Genomic DNA, 17,509 nt, shown 5'->3' on the forward strand with positions numbered 1-17,509 from the left:
ATTATGATATAATTTAAAAATTTCAGCATTATTAAATCCAGAAATATTAAAGAATTTAAAAATTATATACCTACTGTCCTTCTATACCAGAATTTCGTGCTAGTTTCATAGAAGCACTAGCAGTTTCATAGCAACGATCGATCAGTTGTTAAACATGCCTAAAATAGTTTAGTTAATTAGACAAGTTGTCCTCACACGATGTGTCATCAACACCCATTGCACGATAATTAAACAAGATGTAAGTGGCTGTTTGTAAAAAAACACCTTTATTCAGAACAACGAAGTCTGTTTTTTTTTTTCTTTAATTATGAAAAGGAAAAAAGTATAAAAATAAACAATGACTCAAATAATATTACTGCAAGCTGCAAGAAAAATATATTTATTAAAAGAACAAAAAGAAACAAAGTAAATTATAACTTTTATTCATGAATTCACATTTTCATAATATTGCAACATAACTTAAAATAAATGTCAATTGATACCATAGTGAGCAGAGATTATTATAGAAGAAAGCATAAATTAATTATATTAAAAATTACTTCAAAAATCTGTAAAAATACATTCAACATTCTAATATCTGGTAACTTTATCTAGAATAGCCTGAGTCAAATATCTCCCAGCAAGATCTTTGGCTATATTGCCCAACTGATCTGTAAATTTAGGCTTCTTGGTAGTAGAAGGAGGAGAATAACCCCCTTGATATCCTTGCTGATACCCCCCTGGATATCCTTGTTGATACCCCCCAGGATACCCCTGTTGGTAACCTTGATTATACCCAGGATAATAGTTACCATATGGATTAGACTGTGAAGGATATCCACCATACTGCGATGGATAATTGCCAGTTTGACCAGGATATCCACCGCTCTGACTCGGATAACCACCTTGGCCGGGATATCCAGAGCTCTGACTTGGATAACTGCCACCTTGGCTAGGATACCCAGAGCTCTGACTCGGATATCCTGAACTACTTCTACCAGCTTGACTGGGATAAGCAGCATTCACAGAGTTTGCATCCACCCTCTTCACACTTTGCTCGTCAACGGAGCTCGATGAGGGATATCCCCTTGAGCCTGATGAAGGATACGAGCCACTGGGATAACCAGAACTACCACGAGATGGGTAACCAGATCCTGCTGGGTAGCCAGAGCTTCTCGAAGGGTATCCAGACTCTGATGGGTAACCGGACGAGCTTCTCGAAGGGTATCCAGACTCTGATGGGTAACCGGACGAGCTTCTCGAAGGATATCCAGACTCTGATGGGTAACCGGACGAGCTTCTCGATGGATATCCAGCCTCAGAAGGATAGCCAGAGCTTCTCGACGGATAACTTCCCGATTCTGAAGGATATCCGGACGATCTGGATGGATAACCGGATGAACCGCTAGAGGGATAACCAGAGTTCGATGGGTAACCGGAACTGGATGGGTAACCGGATGATTTGACCGAGGTGTCAGCTTTTGATCGAGTTTCGGAGGATGGATATCCGGAGGATGGGTATCTAAAATCCGTGGTCTTAATCGATTGCGTGTCATCCGGTGTGGAATCCACCTCACTGCCGGTCTCTCGTTTTCTCAGTAAGCTGTTGCTGTTTCCATCGAACTCTGCGAACAATTCGTCATCTGCCTCCTAATTGTTTAGAAATATCGATTTTCGTTCCATGCCATGCCTAATGTCCAATAATGTTTCCTGCGTTGCTCAATCAAGCTGACGCTGTATTATTATTGCTCAATTATACTGTTCCAATTAGTGTGTTATTAAGCTAATTGTAATACACATAATGTAAATGTATTTTGTAATATTATAATGGCCGACATTGTTCGCGCGATAGGTTTATTTCTTATTGCTTTGTCCGTTTGTGTTATATGTAGTACCGAAGCTAAGCTATGCATTCAATCATGCAATTTCATTGTGTTTTTTATTTCCATTTGTTAAAAGTTGATGTTAAAGTATACGATTACGGATGTGCTGTGTGTGTAATAAATGATGTGTGCGTGGAAATTTTTGTGATTTCGTGTTCGTATTGTTAAGTTTTATTCGTTGTAATTCTTGTGATGGAACTAATATTTGTGGAAATTAAGAAAAATCGAAAAAAATAAAGAATTGGATTATATCTTTTAATATATTTGTTCGTTACATAGAAAAATATTTTATATCGTATTATTTGACGAATTTAAACAGAAAATTTCCAAATTTTGTTCCATTGATCATTTATCGTTATAAACTGGATATGTACAGTTCTTAGATTGTAATTTTGTAATAAAAAAGATAAAATAGGAAAAGTATAGAAAAATATATACAAAACGATAAAATGATAAACTGGAATTGTGATTTACAAAATATAACTCTGTATCGCTTGTTGAAGTAGATAAAAAGTGTCAGAGTTCAATGATCATAAATGAGATCAGTCGGTGTTTCCTATATCTTTTGGCTAATGTTTTCCATCTCGTATTATTAAACATAGGCAATAATATTTAAGTCTGAATTTCAATAGTTGTTCAAAAATAAACGGAGATATCCTTGTGGATATCTTACCAGACTGTGCAGATTGTCCAGAATTCTTATTTCAATCACTGCTTCTCATTAACTCAAATATCATCATTCATATTATTAGAATCCACTGTTTCAACACTTTCTTTATTAGTATAGAATCAGAGCTCGATGGGTAGAATTCATCAAAATCTGATGAATAATCACTTCAAAACGATAAACACTTCAGATCCAGAAAAATAGTCAGATATGATCTTTTAACTTCTGATGATAACTTTCCGATGATTCAGAATTTTTTTCCAAATGAGTGTTGAGGATCCTTGGTCTCACGAGATTTAATATTTTTAAACTCTTCTTTTTCTTCAATAAATTGTTATCTCCAACGAATTCTGCGAGTAATTCGTTGATCTATCTTGTAATTGTTCAGAAATATTCGTTCTCATGCCAAGTCCAATTCAATTGTTATCGTTTCCGTATTGCTCAATCAAACTGACATAGTTCATAAGTATAATATATATATTGCTAATACATATTGGATATTATATTCTTGGACATTTATAGTCTTCTAATTAAGTTGTATCTTACAACGTAAATGAATTTTGTAATAATATGAAGGTCGATCTTTATTTCTGTGATAAGATTATTTTTGTTGTTTTCTTAATAGCATTGAAGTTATGTAATCACATTTTTGTTTGTTAAAAATGATGTTAAAGTATATATTTATAATTATATATAGATATATATAGATATAATACAAATGATTCATACTGATAAATACATGATACTTTTCTAAACATATTTGTGAAGGAAATATCTATTGAAATTGGGAAAATCCAAAGAAATGCTGAAGAATTCCATATATTATATTTTTTAATACATTTGTTCATTATATAGGAAAATATTTAAACTGCTCATTAAGTACTATAAGTTTAATACATCTATATGATAATAGTGTTATATAAATGTATCTCATAATTGTATCATAGCACTATAAAGAACCACAGTTATTCATAAAACAATGAAATATTTGTCAAATTTCATGATAAATACAAGTACAAAAATAAATCAGTACATGAAAGAATATCATTAAATGGAAGATTGATTTCTTACACGCTTTTCTTAACAATGTTTTACAATAACTGCAGTTTCTAGTTTTAAAAAAAATTAATTTTGGTCCTAAAATTAGAGTTATATATAAAATAATAAGTAAATTATAAATCGAAAGGCTGATAACAAAAACCATCTTCGTCAATCTTTGTCCCTCTAATTTCTATTCTAAGTCATAGAAAGATTTAATTTTGCGATCGATCAATCCCACAAAAATAAATAACTATTGACTCTTGAAAAATTAAGGATATTCACCAAAAATTCACAATTCAGAAATTTATGAAAAATAAAATTGATGAGATGTGACTTCAATTATCATTCCAAAAGAACTAATAAATTTATTCAAAATTGTTGACCATTGCAATTTGACAAAGATCATTTGTGTCATCAACTAACTTAACTAACAAATGAATTTAACCAGAAAATTTCCAAACTCTGTTTCCCTGATCATCTACAGAGGTGTGGGTCTTGTAATAACCACTGCCACCTGGATATACACTGCTCTTAGGTGTGGTCGCACCATTGGACCCATAAATACGATCATTGCCAAACAAACGATTAAAAATAGAACCATTTCCAATAGTATTCCTTGATCCTGAGTTACCGCTCACTCTTCCTCCATATCCATTGGAAGAAGACCTGGGTGGAGGTGTGGGTGGAGTTGGTCTAATCTTTCCTGGTCTTCGTGTTGGGTTTGCTGTCAAATTGGAGAGTGGTAGTCAAAAGCTACACCAAACTCGAAATTCCAACTATCATTCTACTTTGAATAAACTACTCGAAATAATTAAGAATTGTTGAAACACCGTATAAACTACATTGGATTAAAATATTCTTACTTTTATCAAAAGTAAGATGTTTGTTGTTAGTTGATATTATTATTAATATCACAAGCTGATGTTAAGATAAAGTTATCTTAAATTTGCTTTTTATAAGCATGCATTCTGTAATTGTTAATTATTTCATATTATTATGTTTTATTATAGCACTTTGAACTTCCACTCTTCAATTTGTGAATTAAATCTATTTATCTCATCGATAAAATAACAAAAGATTATTTATTCGTATTTTAAAATGTTAATAAATCCTCTCTTCACTATTAAACTACCGAAATGATTGATTCGTCAATTGAAAGTTTATAATTAATGAAAACATTCTTGAAATATGGAAATTATTTTCAAACACTGATTGGCTTCTAGAGCTCCCATTATAAGATAAAAGCAAATTACGTTAAAGCAAAATAAGAGGAAAGGTAAGAGAAATTTTAAAATTAGCCAGTAATTATAATTCTGTTTAAAAGAAATAAATCACGAAAGAGAAGAAGAAGAAGAAGAAGAAGAAGAAGAAAAAGAAGAGAAATAGTAATGGAAAGAAACTGCCATAATAAAATGGAAATAACAGTTAACCAGTTAAGGAACTGTGACCTACAAAGTATAATTCTACGTAGCTCGCTCAAGTAGATAAGAGGTGTCAGGGTTCGAAACGATAACGAGATCAGTCGGTGTTTGCCACGTCTTCGAGAAATTAATTCTAAAACGTTATTCGCAGGCGGCTGTAGCTTAACGTAACGAGGGCGGAAGAGGCAGGATTATTGTACAGTAAATCTATGGATAGAAATGATATTATTTTTTTGTGTTTATTCCGAGTCAAGAGCCCCGATAAATAGCATCGATATTCGTTTCGTATTCACGATATTCGAAACGATAATCGTACATAATACAAATATACATCCATATAGCGAATAGATATATGGTACATGGGCATATAGATAACATTTTATTTTACGCTAAAGAGTAATTGTCATTATTGTATTTGGACGGCGAAAATATTTTGCGCGCAACGAAAATGTGTCATCGCGATACTTAATTGTGCACTCGCTTGAGAATGGATGATAAAACATGCACGTATTTTTTTTCTTTTTTTTTCTTTTTTTCCCTGAAAGAAACCTAGTATAAAGTAGCGATCTTCGATTGAAACCACGATTCAGGTACCCAAGTTAATCGATTCATCGCAATTAGTGCGCTTGAGGAGTTTTTGATGATCCTTTGTTGCGTATAATTGAAAAGCTTTCTGGAAAAGTGATCTGAGGAATTATATTTCTCTGATCCATTATTCATGCGTTGCGTATTCTAATAAGAAGAATTAAGAAGAAAATACTATAGATTTTTGCTCCAGAAAGCTGTTCAATTTCTCAATTTTCAATTATTGTTAGAAGCGTATATTTTGTCGCGCTGTAAAAATTGTTACGTTATGATGAAACAATACGTCATCGAATATCAACATCAACAAATGGAAGAACAAATAGCACGATTTTAATGTTGGTCAAATGCATAATCAGCATCCAACATGTTTTAAAAAATCTTACTTACTTTCTATGGAAAAGTTTTTTTTCTTTTTTTTTTTTTTTTTTGTATTTCCCCTCTGTTAATCATAAATGCAATTACAAAAGAATCATCATTGCGATGAAAGACACGTTGGAAGGCACGTATAATGCATTATACAAATTTTGTGATAATTATAATTTTAAGGAATTATAGATAGAATCTTCATGAAAGCAGAAAAGAAAAATACTGAGTATTAGAAAAATAAGATTTGTTTAGAGTATCTCTTACACTGGTTTTAAAATAAAAATATATATATATCTATCTCTATCAATAATAAAATAGTAATAAAATATATTAGAAAAATTTTCATATCGATCAATGAGACGTTTCTTCTCGTTTAAAAATCCCTCCTCCCTCTTAAACGCGTTTAATCAAACAGACTAATAATCAACTTAATTGTAAAAGAATACATAAGAATACAGATCAGACGAATAATTTAGAAAAAAAAAAAAAGAAAAATTAAAAAAAATCCTCAAAAATTACTATACCATAATATACACACAATGGCAATTAACAATTTTCCCTAATTAGCATTGGCCAAAATTATTCAAATTATCTAACGTCAAATCGGGGAAGATTCTTTGATCCCCCATCATCCATTATCGTATCATCCATCCATTTCGGTGATCACGATCTATTATTAGCAAACGCGACGACTAGTAAACTCGCCAAATAAACGATTACGAGATTGCACGGGGACTGCACAATGGCGGAATTCCTTCGATAACCGGAATAAACGTTGTTGTGGTACATGCGATTCTGATTTGGATAATTCGGATACGGATAATTCTGGTGGCCGGGTGGCAACTGTTGGGGATATCCCTGATAACCGCCGGGCTGTTGCCCAGGGTAGACGGGATAATTGGAGTGGCCAGGTTGGCCAGGATACGAGGGATAATTCGACTGTCCAGGCATCGGCATTTTGTTGTGCGTTGGATACGGCGGATATCCTAAATCCTGTTGACGATTCCCTTGATTGGGGGAAGGATAAGGCGGATACCCGTTGTTGGAACCGGCGTTGCCACCGGGATACGATGGATATCCATTCTTGGAACCCGTGTCGGAGCTAGGATAAGGTGGATAACCCAGATTGGTGGCGGAATTCACTTGATGGCGATACCCTCCCGCTGGTTCAGCAGGTGGCGCGTTAGCATTGGCGTAAGGGTTCGAATTGCTAGCGCTGTTGCTGGCCGTTGTCTTATCGAGCTGCTTCTCGTCGCTGTTCACTCGCTGCCCGTTTACGTACGAAACGCCCGCCGACTCGAATCCTGAAAAGATTCGTCCTCTTCTACGTCGTATTTTATCTGTGACAGTGTTTCCCAACTGGGAAGGGCGGGTGTACGCCACGCAGGGAAAGGAGTGCAGGGGGAAAAATGTAATGGAAATCATGTTGCCATTCGTCGCCTCGTGAGCGGCACAGTTGCAGGAATGCGAAAGCAGTATTCCTTGATTCTTTCTTACGAATCATTTCTCACAATTTTCTCGTTTTGCATTTTGATTAAACAAAGGATCCAAGGATGCATTTTAAATTAATTTCTCCAGTATATATATATATTAATAAATTGTGAGTTATATTCTTTCAGAAATAAGAATATTTTTTTTTCGCGTAATTTATGTGAAAGTTAAACTTCATCGACGTTAGATTAAAATTTGAACCGCTCTATAACTTCGAAGATAGAGATTCTCGGTCGATGGATGAGAGAGAAAAAACGCTCTTTCCTTTATTCTGATACGATTTCCGGCTTTCGAAATATCAGCGAATGAAAAAGTAATTATTTAAATATGTAATTAGATTTAAATCTTGTTACAATTAGGAAAAATTTGAATCACTATAATAACTCCAAAAATGATTGATTTTTAATCAATAAATGAATGATAGAAATTTGAAACCTCGTTCTTTAAAAATTCTACAAAGTTTGTAATACTTAACTTTCAAAATTGCACCACTTAAAATCTAATAAAGATTGAACTCAGAAACGTTTTGCCTTTTTTTTTTTCTTATTTAATTGAGTATAATGGTAATCTAATCGTTTGCTATTCACTGAAGAGAGTATCAAAGTATCTTCGAGGCGTTGAGATGGAACATGATTCAAAAAAGGTTGGGAAACACTGATCTATAGAGATGTAATCCCTCGAGTACGTCGAGGAATTTTAAACGAAAAGAGGGGTTTAGAAAAAAGAAAAATATAAACGAACATGATTAACGAGAAACATGAGAGCAGTTTTATTTAACAAAAAAAAAAAAAAAAAAAAAAAACACTCTCAGGTTATAACTAACTATATACATTCCACTACAAAATCCTTTCACTAAAAATTGGAAATTTTTTTTTTTTTTTTTTTTTCTTTTTACAGTAACTGGTTTTAATGAAGTTAGTCGAACAAAGGTGCTACGAGGATTCTAAAAACTGTGCTACGTTATTTTCATCCTGTGTTAGATATGCGAAAATAATTGGAAAGCGTTAAAAGTGAACATCTATGCTGCATGCTATGTAGTTATCCTAGGACGAAAATATCAAGGAAAAAGTAACGATATAATATAATATTTTTTATTTAATCAATATTTATAATCAATGTTTATTGATATTTGTGGTAAACATAATTGTAAAATTAATTTAAGATATTAGTTTGTGATATACGATTTTTTAAAATGAGAGAATTTTAACGTAACGATATGAAGCATACATTTCTAGTAAATTTTATTTGTAACTAGATCAATAAATTTTTTTCTCCCTTATCGACAAGGCTAAAATTTTATATCCGAGTAATTTATATCTAAGTTGGAGAGCAATTTCTTTCGAAATCTTATAACCTCGTGTGAATATATACGCGCATCCACACATTTGTGTAGAAAGAGACGATAATGGAAAGATCGTGTTCGAAAAAGCGGAGAAGAGGAAAAAAATTCAAGATACAGGTTCTTGGGGTTTGCAACCTCACGTTACACATCGCTTTACATTCATTAATATATTTCGAAATTATGAGATTTTTACTTGGAAATCTTATTTGCAGTTGCAAAAAGAATTTATATTACACGTCAATTCGATTTATCAAAAATATATATAAAAATTTAATATACGATGATATAAAATATCCTAAGAAAAATTTTATAATTAAATAAAATGAAAAGATAAATCTGTTGCAAAAGATTTGTGATCACATCAATTCAATGATAAATATGAAAAATATATTTTATTAAAATTTTAATTCAATACATCCTATCTAAGTGTGAAGTATTTTTAGCAAATTCTTAAAAATATCCGTTTTTATTAACCAAATCAGATTTATACGATCAGATAAATGAAAAAATAAATCGGGATTCATATAAAACGTGTTCAAGTCCAAGTACACCGGAAGTTTTAATGAAGCGTACACGTGTCGACGTGTCATTGTAATTTCCACTCGAAACGATTTCATAGATTACATCAATAAAGAACGTGTTATTTCCGCGTAAATCACCTCTGCACGTATGAAATCAAAGTGAGAAATTGAAATGAAACTGCCAAACAGTTATTTAGTATATTATTCGAAAATAAATAAATAACGATAAATTAGAAATTGTAATAAAAAGGTATGTATAATTCCATTGCAAAAATAATTTTATAGAAACGTAAAATCATACAATATAGGACAAGAAAGCATAAAGCTAGGCATAAAGTTTTGTTCTTGGTAAAATTGAGAAAGGATTACAATAGTTCAGAATTCCATAAACAAATGCTAAATAAGTTTTTTCTAATTTTGAAATAAATTTCAAATTTTTAATATATCGGTCACTCAAGAATCAAATTGATTAAATTGTTAAAAATTTTTAACTTCAACATGAGAAAAAAATGGTTATTCTTAATTGAATTAATTAATTTTGTGGCTTATACAATATCCCATGAATATATTAAGAAAAAAAACTTGATAGTTTTTTAATTTTAATTTTTAATTTTTAAAAATTATAGAACCTGTCTATTTCTCATCTACTCAACTTTAAAATATTAAAAATATTTTAATATTCCTTTTAATTAGATCATGCAAAAAAAAAAAACATAAGGATACATATTTTCTAAACTATTTAATAAAATTTTAGATAAAACATTACATTAATAATTCGAATCATATATGAGAATTTAAAACGACATTGTATTCCTCTCTCAATTGTATTCATTTTCATATATTCTGCTCTCTGCTTCATGCACTTAGATCTTCAGTATTAATCATACAGCGTGCAAGCATAATCAATACGAATAAAAGACAGAGGAATTTAAACACTCACCATTTACTGCTGATTTCTTCACACATGTCGGGACACCATTCTCGGTTTTACAGTATTCATTTTCACCGCACAGAGTGCTAGCACAATTAGCTTCTGCAAATAAAAAGATACTTGTCTTTTCAATCCTGGTATACAAAAATTTCACGTTGTATCACATTGATGGGTTTAAAAGTTAAACAAATTTATAATTTTTTCTTTTTTAAAAATTCGAACTGTGTATTAAGTTTCAAATATAAAAAAAAAAAGAATAAAGCGAAAATAACTATCTAAATAAATTCTCTGATAAATTATCCACATTATTTCACGATAATTACTTCATACATGTACACTTCACGAGTAAACCGACATAAGTAATTCATTCCGCGTTCATTAAAGTATCAAAATGCTATTTATCATTATTATCAATCATAAAGAGAGCAAATTTGCATGCAACCGGTCGCCAATTTACCCATAATAGATTAAAATTTAATGAACACGTAATTGATCGAGGAACAATGGTGTTATCAATTTATGGATCGAGAACATTTATGCGCCTTTGTTTCTTTCTCCTCGATCTACACTGCGTACATATTTGAGATCGACGAGAATCAATATTTACGAAAAGAGTGAACATTCTTACCGCCTGGACGGGATTTCATACAAGTCGGATAACGGCCGCAGTTATCTCGTTGATAGATCGAGCAAGGATCCTCGGCCATCACGCAGACCTCATCCCTCATGCAACCTATGTCCTTGCATGTCCTCCCGTACTCTGTGGACCAGAAAGTAACACTTTAGCGAGTTTCTTTTTTTTTTTTCCCCCGTTTAGTGGGGAAAGTTCGAGCAATGGGGCATGATCTCGCGATTGGATATGGTTCATTAAAAGTTCTCAATCGAGACGCGTCGTAAATGAAATTTATATATCTCGGAGCTACTGATGCTCCTCGATCAAATGGGTCGTTTTCGATGCTTCAATTTCTCGTGCGAACGATCCACGTAAACGATGCTCGCTCCACTGGAAACTGCTACCATCGTTAAATATTAACATTATCGTGGTTTTATGCTGAGGTTATATGCTAGCACAATACGTTCAACTTTTCTAACTTATATTTTTTGGATTAAAACGTAAAACTTTGGTGGAGAAATTTAGAATTTCGTTTTAAAGAGTATAATATCGCGCCACATTATAATTTTGTAACAGTGAAATTTGTATACCGGAAGAAGAAGAAATTGAAGAAATTCTCTTCTTGGAGAATTTATAGTTTTTCTAAAGAAAAATTACTTGGAACAAATATACGATGATTATTTTGAATATCTGATATAAGTGGTTGTAAAAATTTGTTTTAAGATTAACATTTGTATGTTTGTATGTTGTCAATTACAAAATTATTTGTAAAAGAATAAATATATTTGTGTTTAAGTAACTTTAACTCGATATTCCTTATATATCAAGTTTCTCTAAAACTTCTAAAACAGAAATTGAACAACTAAGTAACTAAACCTACTTGTTTAACAACTAAAGTGTAAGCAAATACCTACTTAGTCCTCCTAATTCACCTGTGCCAATATATTTGAACACAATTATATATATATATATATATATATATATATATATATATATATATATATATATATATATATTACACTTTCAATTTATTACATATCTAAATAATTTAGAAATATAGAATATCTCGTTTTATTAATATCTATTTATTAATATACTAAAAGAAAAAAAAAATTGAAATTTTATGTAAAATAAGAAAACCATATATGTGAGTATCAATATAGGAATTAACCAAAAAACGCACAAGTGTGCTTTTTCCTAAGAGGATATCAATTATATACATTTTATTGATAAATAAATTAAAATCTGTTTATCTGATGCATACATTTATGTGCTATTCTTATATTTGATTTAAATCCACGTTCTTTTCTTCCTTACAATTTACTTTTACAAAAAATTGAAAAAAAAAAATAAAGCGTCAACAGATCAAAATGGAAACAAAGCTCAACAGATCTGTAATTTCATATAACTCCATCCAATATTATTCACAAAAAGGTACAAATCCTTATTTTATTTCACATCAACATAACATTTCCATATTTTAAAAAACACGTGCATTAACCTAACCTAATATTACAATCCCACATATTTCTTGTTTTATTTCACGTCAACAATAATCTCGTATTTCATTATTCCAGCAAACACCATCGAGAAACGGATGTTTCTTCTAATGAAAAACAATTTCCAACGTGCAACTCGTGTTTACCAGACGTTCGCCTAACCTAACCTAACCTAATCTGATCTAACTTAATATCATGACGCAAGAGCGTGCGTAAAATTTCTTATTTTATTTCGCGTCTCGCATTTTCTTATTTCCCGAAACACCATTTCTGGAAATACACCATCGAGAAACGAAAGTTTGCTCCGGTTGAAAATACAAGTTGGAGCGCGCATTTACCAGACATTATCCAACCGAGGCCCGCATCGGCGTAACGCTGCTAATCGTAATTCTATTCAAGCACCACACCGTCATCCCCCCATATAACCCCATCGATTCTCAATTATCCGGCTGAGAGAGAAGGAGGACAACCGGAAAGAGGAGTGGAAAGAGAGAGAGAGAGAGAGAGAGAGAGAGAGAGGAAGAGAGAGGGAGGGAGGGAGAGAAAGCGAACCAGCTGCAAAGTTAACGCCCAAGCTTCATGTTATCCCCTATCCTGCGTGTTGGGGAAGAAATGGAATAAAAGGGAAAGATAGAAAGAGAATATTAAAACTAGGCTAATGATCCTTTCTCTAATTGTCCTTAAACGTTTATCAAGGGACAAATGGAACGGATGAAGGAAAGAATCGTAATATTAGAAAGAATGAGAGTATTATGCACGTAAACTGGGAATGATTTTCTATTGATGCGTGAGTTTTTTTTATTTTTTTTTTATTTTTTTTTTTTATTTTTTGTCATAAATAAATTATGGATGTGGATGCTAATTCAATTCTCGAATTTTTGTATTCTAATACTCTACTTTTGAAATTGTCAGACAAATTTTCTGTAATGGTTACAGAATTATTACAATTTTTATATTATTTCTGGTACGAAATCTAAAATAAATTGTATTATTTTTCTTTTAATATAATTATAACATTACTTTTTCTATTATCACAAGATTAAAATCAAAAAATTAATTTCTTTTATTTAAATAGGTAATATTTCTAACATTTGTATATATTTTTTTGCAAATTTAAATTTCATTGATCAATATATTATCAATGTAAATGGATAATATATTGAATGATAAACAAGTTTAATTTTTTAAAATGCACGTATTATATGATAACGCAAACAACAACTGTAATTATGAAAAATCAATCATAGAGTGAATATTTCGTTTCGATCTTCCGTATAAATGAAATGTATATATGTATATATGGTTATAATTATTACATTCTATATGAATATCGGTTAAACAGTAACAGTTAAGGTCAGATAATTAATTATACCAATTTGGTTTAATGTATATTCTATATGATCCTGATCAAATTATGATTCATTGGCAAAATAAGAAATCTAATCTATATATATATGTATAATAAATAACAAAATAAATGAATGAACATATATCTATGAATGAAATTATTTTTTTGCAACGATATTACAATAAACATAATATAAATAGAATAAAAAAATGCAATTATAATATAATTTTAATTAGTATGCAATTTGAACTGCAATATTACATTCCTATATTCACCAATATTGACATAAATTATATTTATTAATATTTATTTTTGGAAATTGAAAAGAATTAAGATACTTTAAGTTACATATATTTTGTATAATTACATATACTTTAAGTTTATAGCCATCAAATTAAAAACAACATAGAAGCTGTTAAAAAAATTATTAAACATTTATATATATATTTTTTACCAGCACTTTATGAACTACATTTCATTTAACTAGGCATAGAATTTCACAGAAAAATTGTGGGAAAAATTATAGAACAATTTTTACAATTACTTCAATTAGCTACATTCCTTTTAAAAGAAACTAAGTTCTTCAACTTTGAGAGAGAAAATTTGTTCACCCTCCTACTACCTAATTAATGAATGAAAAATTTCCCCATATAAAAGCTTATAATTATTTTATCTCATCAAAGCTATTTAATTTATGAAAAGAATTATCCATCTGGTAAAAACATTTAATAAGATATCTTTGCCACAAAAATAACTGTGAGAATATATCTAGAAACAGTACTTATTTATGACCTCCAACAAGAATTGCTTGGTTACGTAAAGACATTAATGAATGATTATATGTATGATAAATGAAAATTATTGTATATTATTTCTGATGGATATAAAATATCTATAATCTTTGTTATAATTAAAAAATTCTTTAATACATAGAAATTCTCTTACATAAATATTTTCAACCTAAAAATCTGACATAATTTATTCAAAATCTAATAATGAAAATTATGTATACTAAAATTATGTATATTAAATCTCTTGATCTCTATCAGTTTTTTTTTCTTTTTTAATAGAAATTTAATAGATTCTTCTATTGGATTAGAAAAAGAAAAAGAGACAATGTCAATGATAACAACAAAGGTCAATATAATTGCATCAGTCGTGTTGGAGATTAAAAACAAAAAACAATCATTTGTTTCCATTAAGTCCACTTAATCCCCATCAAACGAAACGATTGACCATAGCAATTGAATTGCAATGTTACGACTTAATCTTAATACCGCAAATAATAATCGATAATATAATTTTAATAATAATTTATAATTAAGTTTTATAGTAATGTTAATTTAAAATACAACTTTCCTGAAAATTTTTCAAAAATAAATTTTTAATAACCTAAAAATATTTGATTTTACGTACTGCTGAAAGAAGCTGCATCGGGAATCGAAGAGATAAGTAAAATTGTCCCTAATATGACACTTAGTGTAGAAGTGGAAAACATTTTCTGTAACAAAAAAAATATTCATTTTTATAGTCGGTATTTCGTAATAATAAAAATGAGAATATTTATTTCTTAGAAATTTATCATTTCCAAGAAGATAATCAAGCATTATATTTGTATTACAAAATAATTCAACGTTTTAGAACAATTTGGAATCGATGTAATATAAAATATAATATAATAATATATAATAATAATAAAGAATAATTGCATATCAAAAAAGTCCTAGATGATTAACTATTAATGTAATAATATAAAATATATAAAAAAATATTATTGATCATTGAATGTTAAGTAAAGAGAAGAATTATAAAATGATCGACATATCAAATAACAATTAAAAATTTTGAAATAAAATAATAAATGGATCAAATATCAATCATAAAAACGAATAAAAAAGAGAAATTTAAATCTGACAATGAACACTAATTACGATTTGTAAATAGCCCGCGCAAATGTCTTTTTTCTCATCCATCCTTGTCTTATATTCTACATGATCATTCGTCATACCTATCCTTGGACATAACCTCAAACGCATTCGTAATAATGCATGATATATATTTTTCAATTAGTGCAATAATTGAATTAAATTGAAATAAATTGCTAACAATTTAAATATTTAATATTCAAAACTGTTGGTGATATCGAGTTTACGATTTTAATCCAGTGACCTTGATAAACTATAGAGAAATCACAAATTGCGTCGTTCGTCTTTATTACACTTAATCACTTTATTACAGTTATACCTTACGTTACGTACAAATAATTAACGTAAATTTTTAAACGAACACAAAATAATAATCTCGTATTAACAAATAAAGCAAACTTACCACAAAAATATCACTGATTACACGCGAAAACGTCCACTCCAACACGTAGTCAGTAGAACACTGAACATTCAGTGAAATGCTCTACCGATACTGACCTGACGTTAGCCGTGACTCAAACAAAGATGGACGACGAGATTGTATGAAAGATAAAGAGAGAAAGAGACTTGGAAAACGAGACCGATATGGCGCGAATGTGACGTAAAAGGAAATACTATGTTGAGCGTAAATAATCGTTTTAATGATCAGAAAATAGAAAAAAGCGTGGGCTTTAAAGAGACCTTTAGAATAACTAACCTTTAAAAATATCTTTAAAATATGATATTAAACGTATGATATGATTTTCTATAAAATGAAAATACTTTATGAATATTAATTTAAAATTTATTACAATTAACCCGCCATTTTTGTTATACATTTTATATCTCCAATAAATTTTGTAATAATGATTAAATGATAAATTCTGAATATATTAATTTCCGAAATATAATAACAGGAGATATCGAAAATTCGAAGTAAAGATTGAATCATAGAATTGCATGGAATTATTATTCCATGACATCATTGTCTCGGCATAACGTTCGAAACAAAATTTTCTTAATCAAACAAACAAAGAAAATATTTTTTCATTTCACTACAGAATTTCATGAAAAAATTTCTGTTTCTCGTGAAGAATAAATCATATAAATTTATATAGTTCTTACAAACGTTACAGTATTACTTCTTCTATAATTTTATCGTTTTAATTTTTTTTTTTTCATAATAAAAAACTTTTATTCCATGTAAAATTGCATTATAATATAGGATCTTTTTACGTGATCTATTTCATATAGGAGTACCATATGCATAATTATATTTTTTATAAAGAAATTTATCTTATAATAAGTAAGTGATATCAATTTATTCTCTTTATTCTATGCATTGTGTTATGTCTTTTGAAGATCTTACTATATAATACTTGGAAATGCTTGAAAAATCCAATGGGAAAAAATAGTAAAAATTTTATTTCATTTATTTCATTCAGTATTGAATTATAATTAAATTATATTATAAATAATTTCAATTAATTCAATTTTATTAACTATTTATTTTTCCCATTTCTTAATTAAATTATTATTATATTTTTATAACTATTTTATAAATATTGTGATTTACTAAATCACAAGGGAACGATTAGCAACAACTATTAAAGTTACTAAAATCAAATATAACTCAAAATGTTCGAGTTAATAAAATTCTTATTTTCCCTCGTTTACTTTTAACTCTCATTTCTTCAATATAGTAATATTTTTCTTAAAAACATTTTTTGTCTCAAAAATTATATCCATGATATTTTTTCTTTAATTTACCACGCAATCTCTCTCTCTCTCTCTCTCTCTCTCTCTCTCTCTCTCTCTCTCTCTCTCTCTCTCTCTCTCTCTCTCTCTCTCTCTCTCTCTCTCTCTCTCTCTCTCTCTCTCTCTCTCTCTCTCTCTCTCTCTCTCTCTCTCTCTCTCT

The 17,509-nt window shown here is 29.9% G+C and overlaps 1 protein-coding gene across 2 annotated transcripts; it reads right to left on the minus strand.

Moving 5' to 3' along the window:
• Positions 1-363: 363 nt before the first annotated feature.
• Positions 364-16,205, minus strand: LOC100869201 (uncharacterized). 2 transcript variants are annotated; one of them, XM_086915541.1, is made up of 5 exons: positions 16,016-16,205; positions 15,104-15,188; positions 10,856-10,987; positions 10,237-10,329; positions 364-1,604 (listed from the first exon to the last, which is right to left on the minus strand). In XM_086915541.1, the coding sequence occupies exons 2-5, from the start codon at positions 15,183-15,185 to the stop codon at positions 571-573; spliced, it is 1,341 nt and encodes a 446-aa protein (XP_086771667.1). In that variant the 5' UTR covers positions 15,186-15,188; positions 16,016-16,205; the 3' UTR covers positions 364-570. The 2 variants fall into 2 exon arrangements, with proteins under 2 accessions (XP_086771667.1, XP_086771666.1); XM_086915540.1 differs by having other exon boundaries at positions 364-1,622; positions 16,016-16,149.
• Positions 16,206-17,509: the final 1,304 nt, after the last annotated feature.

The sequence above is a fragment of the Apis florea genome, unplaced genomic scaffold (genome assembly GCF_048593485.1).
Source record: "Apis florea isolate Af1SG1 unplaced genomic scaffold, ASM4859348v1 contig_3791_pilon, whole genome shotgun sequence".
Taxonomy (NCBI): domain Eukaryota; kingdom Metazoa; phylum Arthropoda; class Insecta; order Hymenoptera; family Apidae; genus Apis; species Apis florea.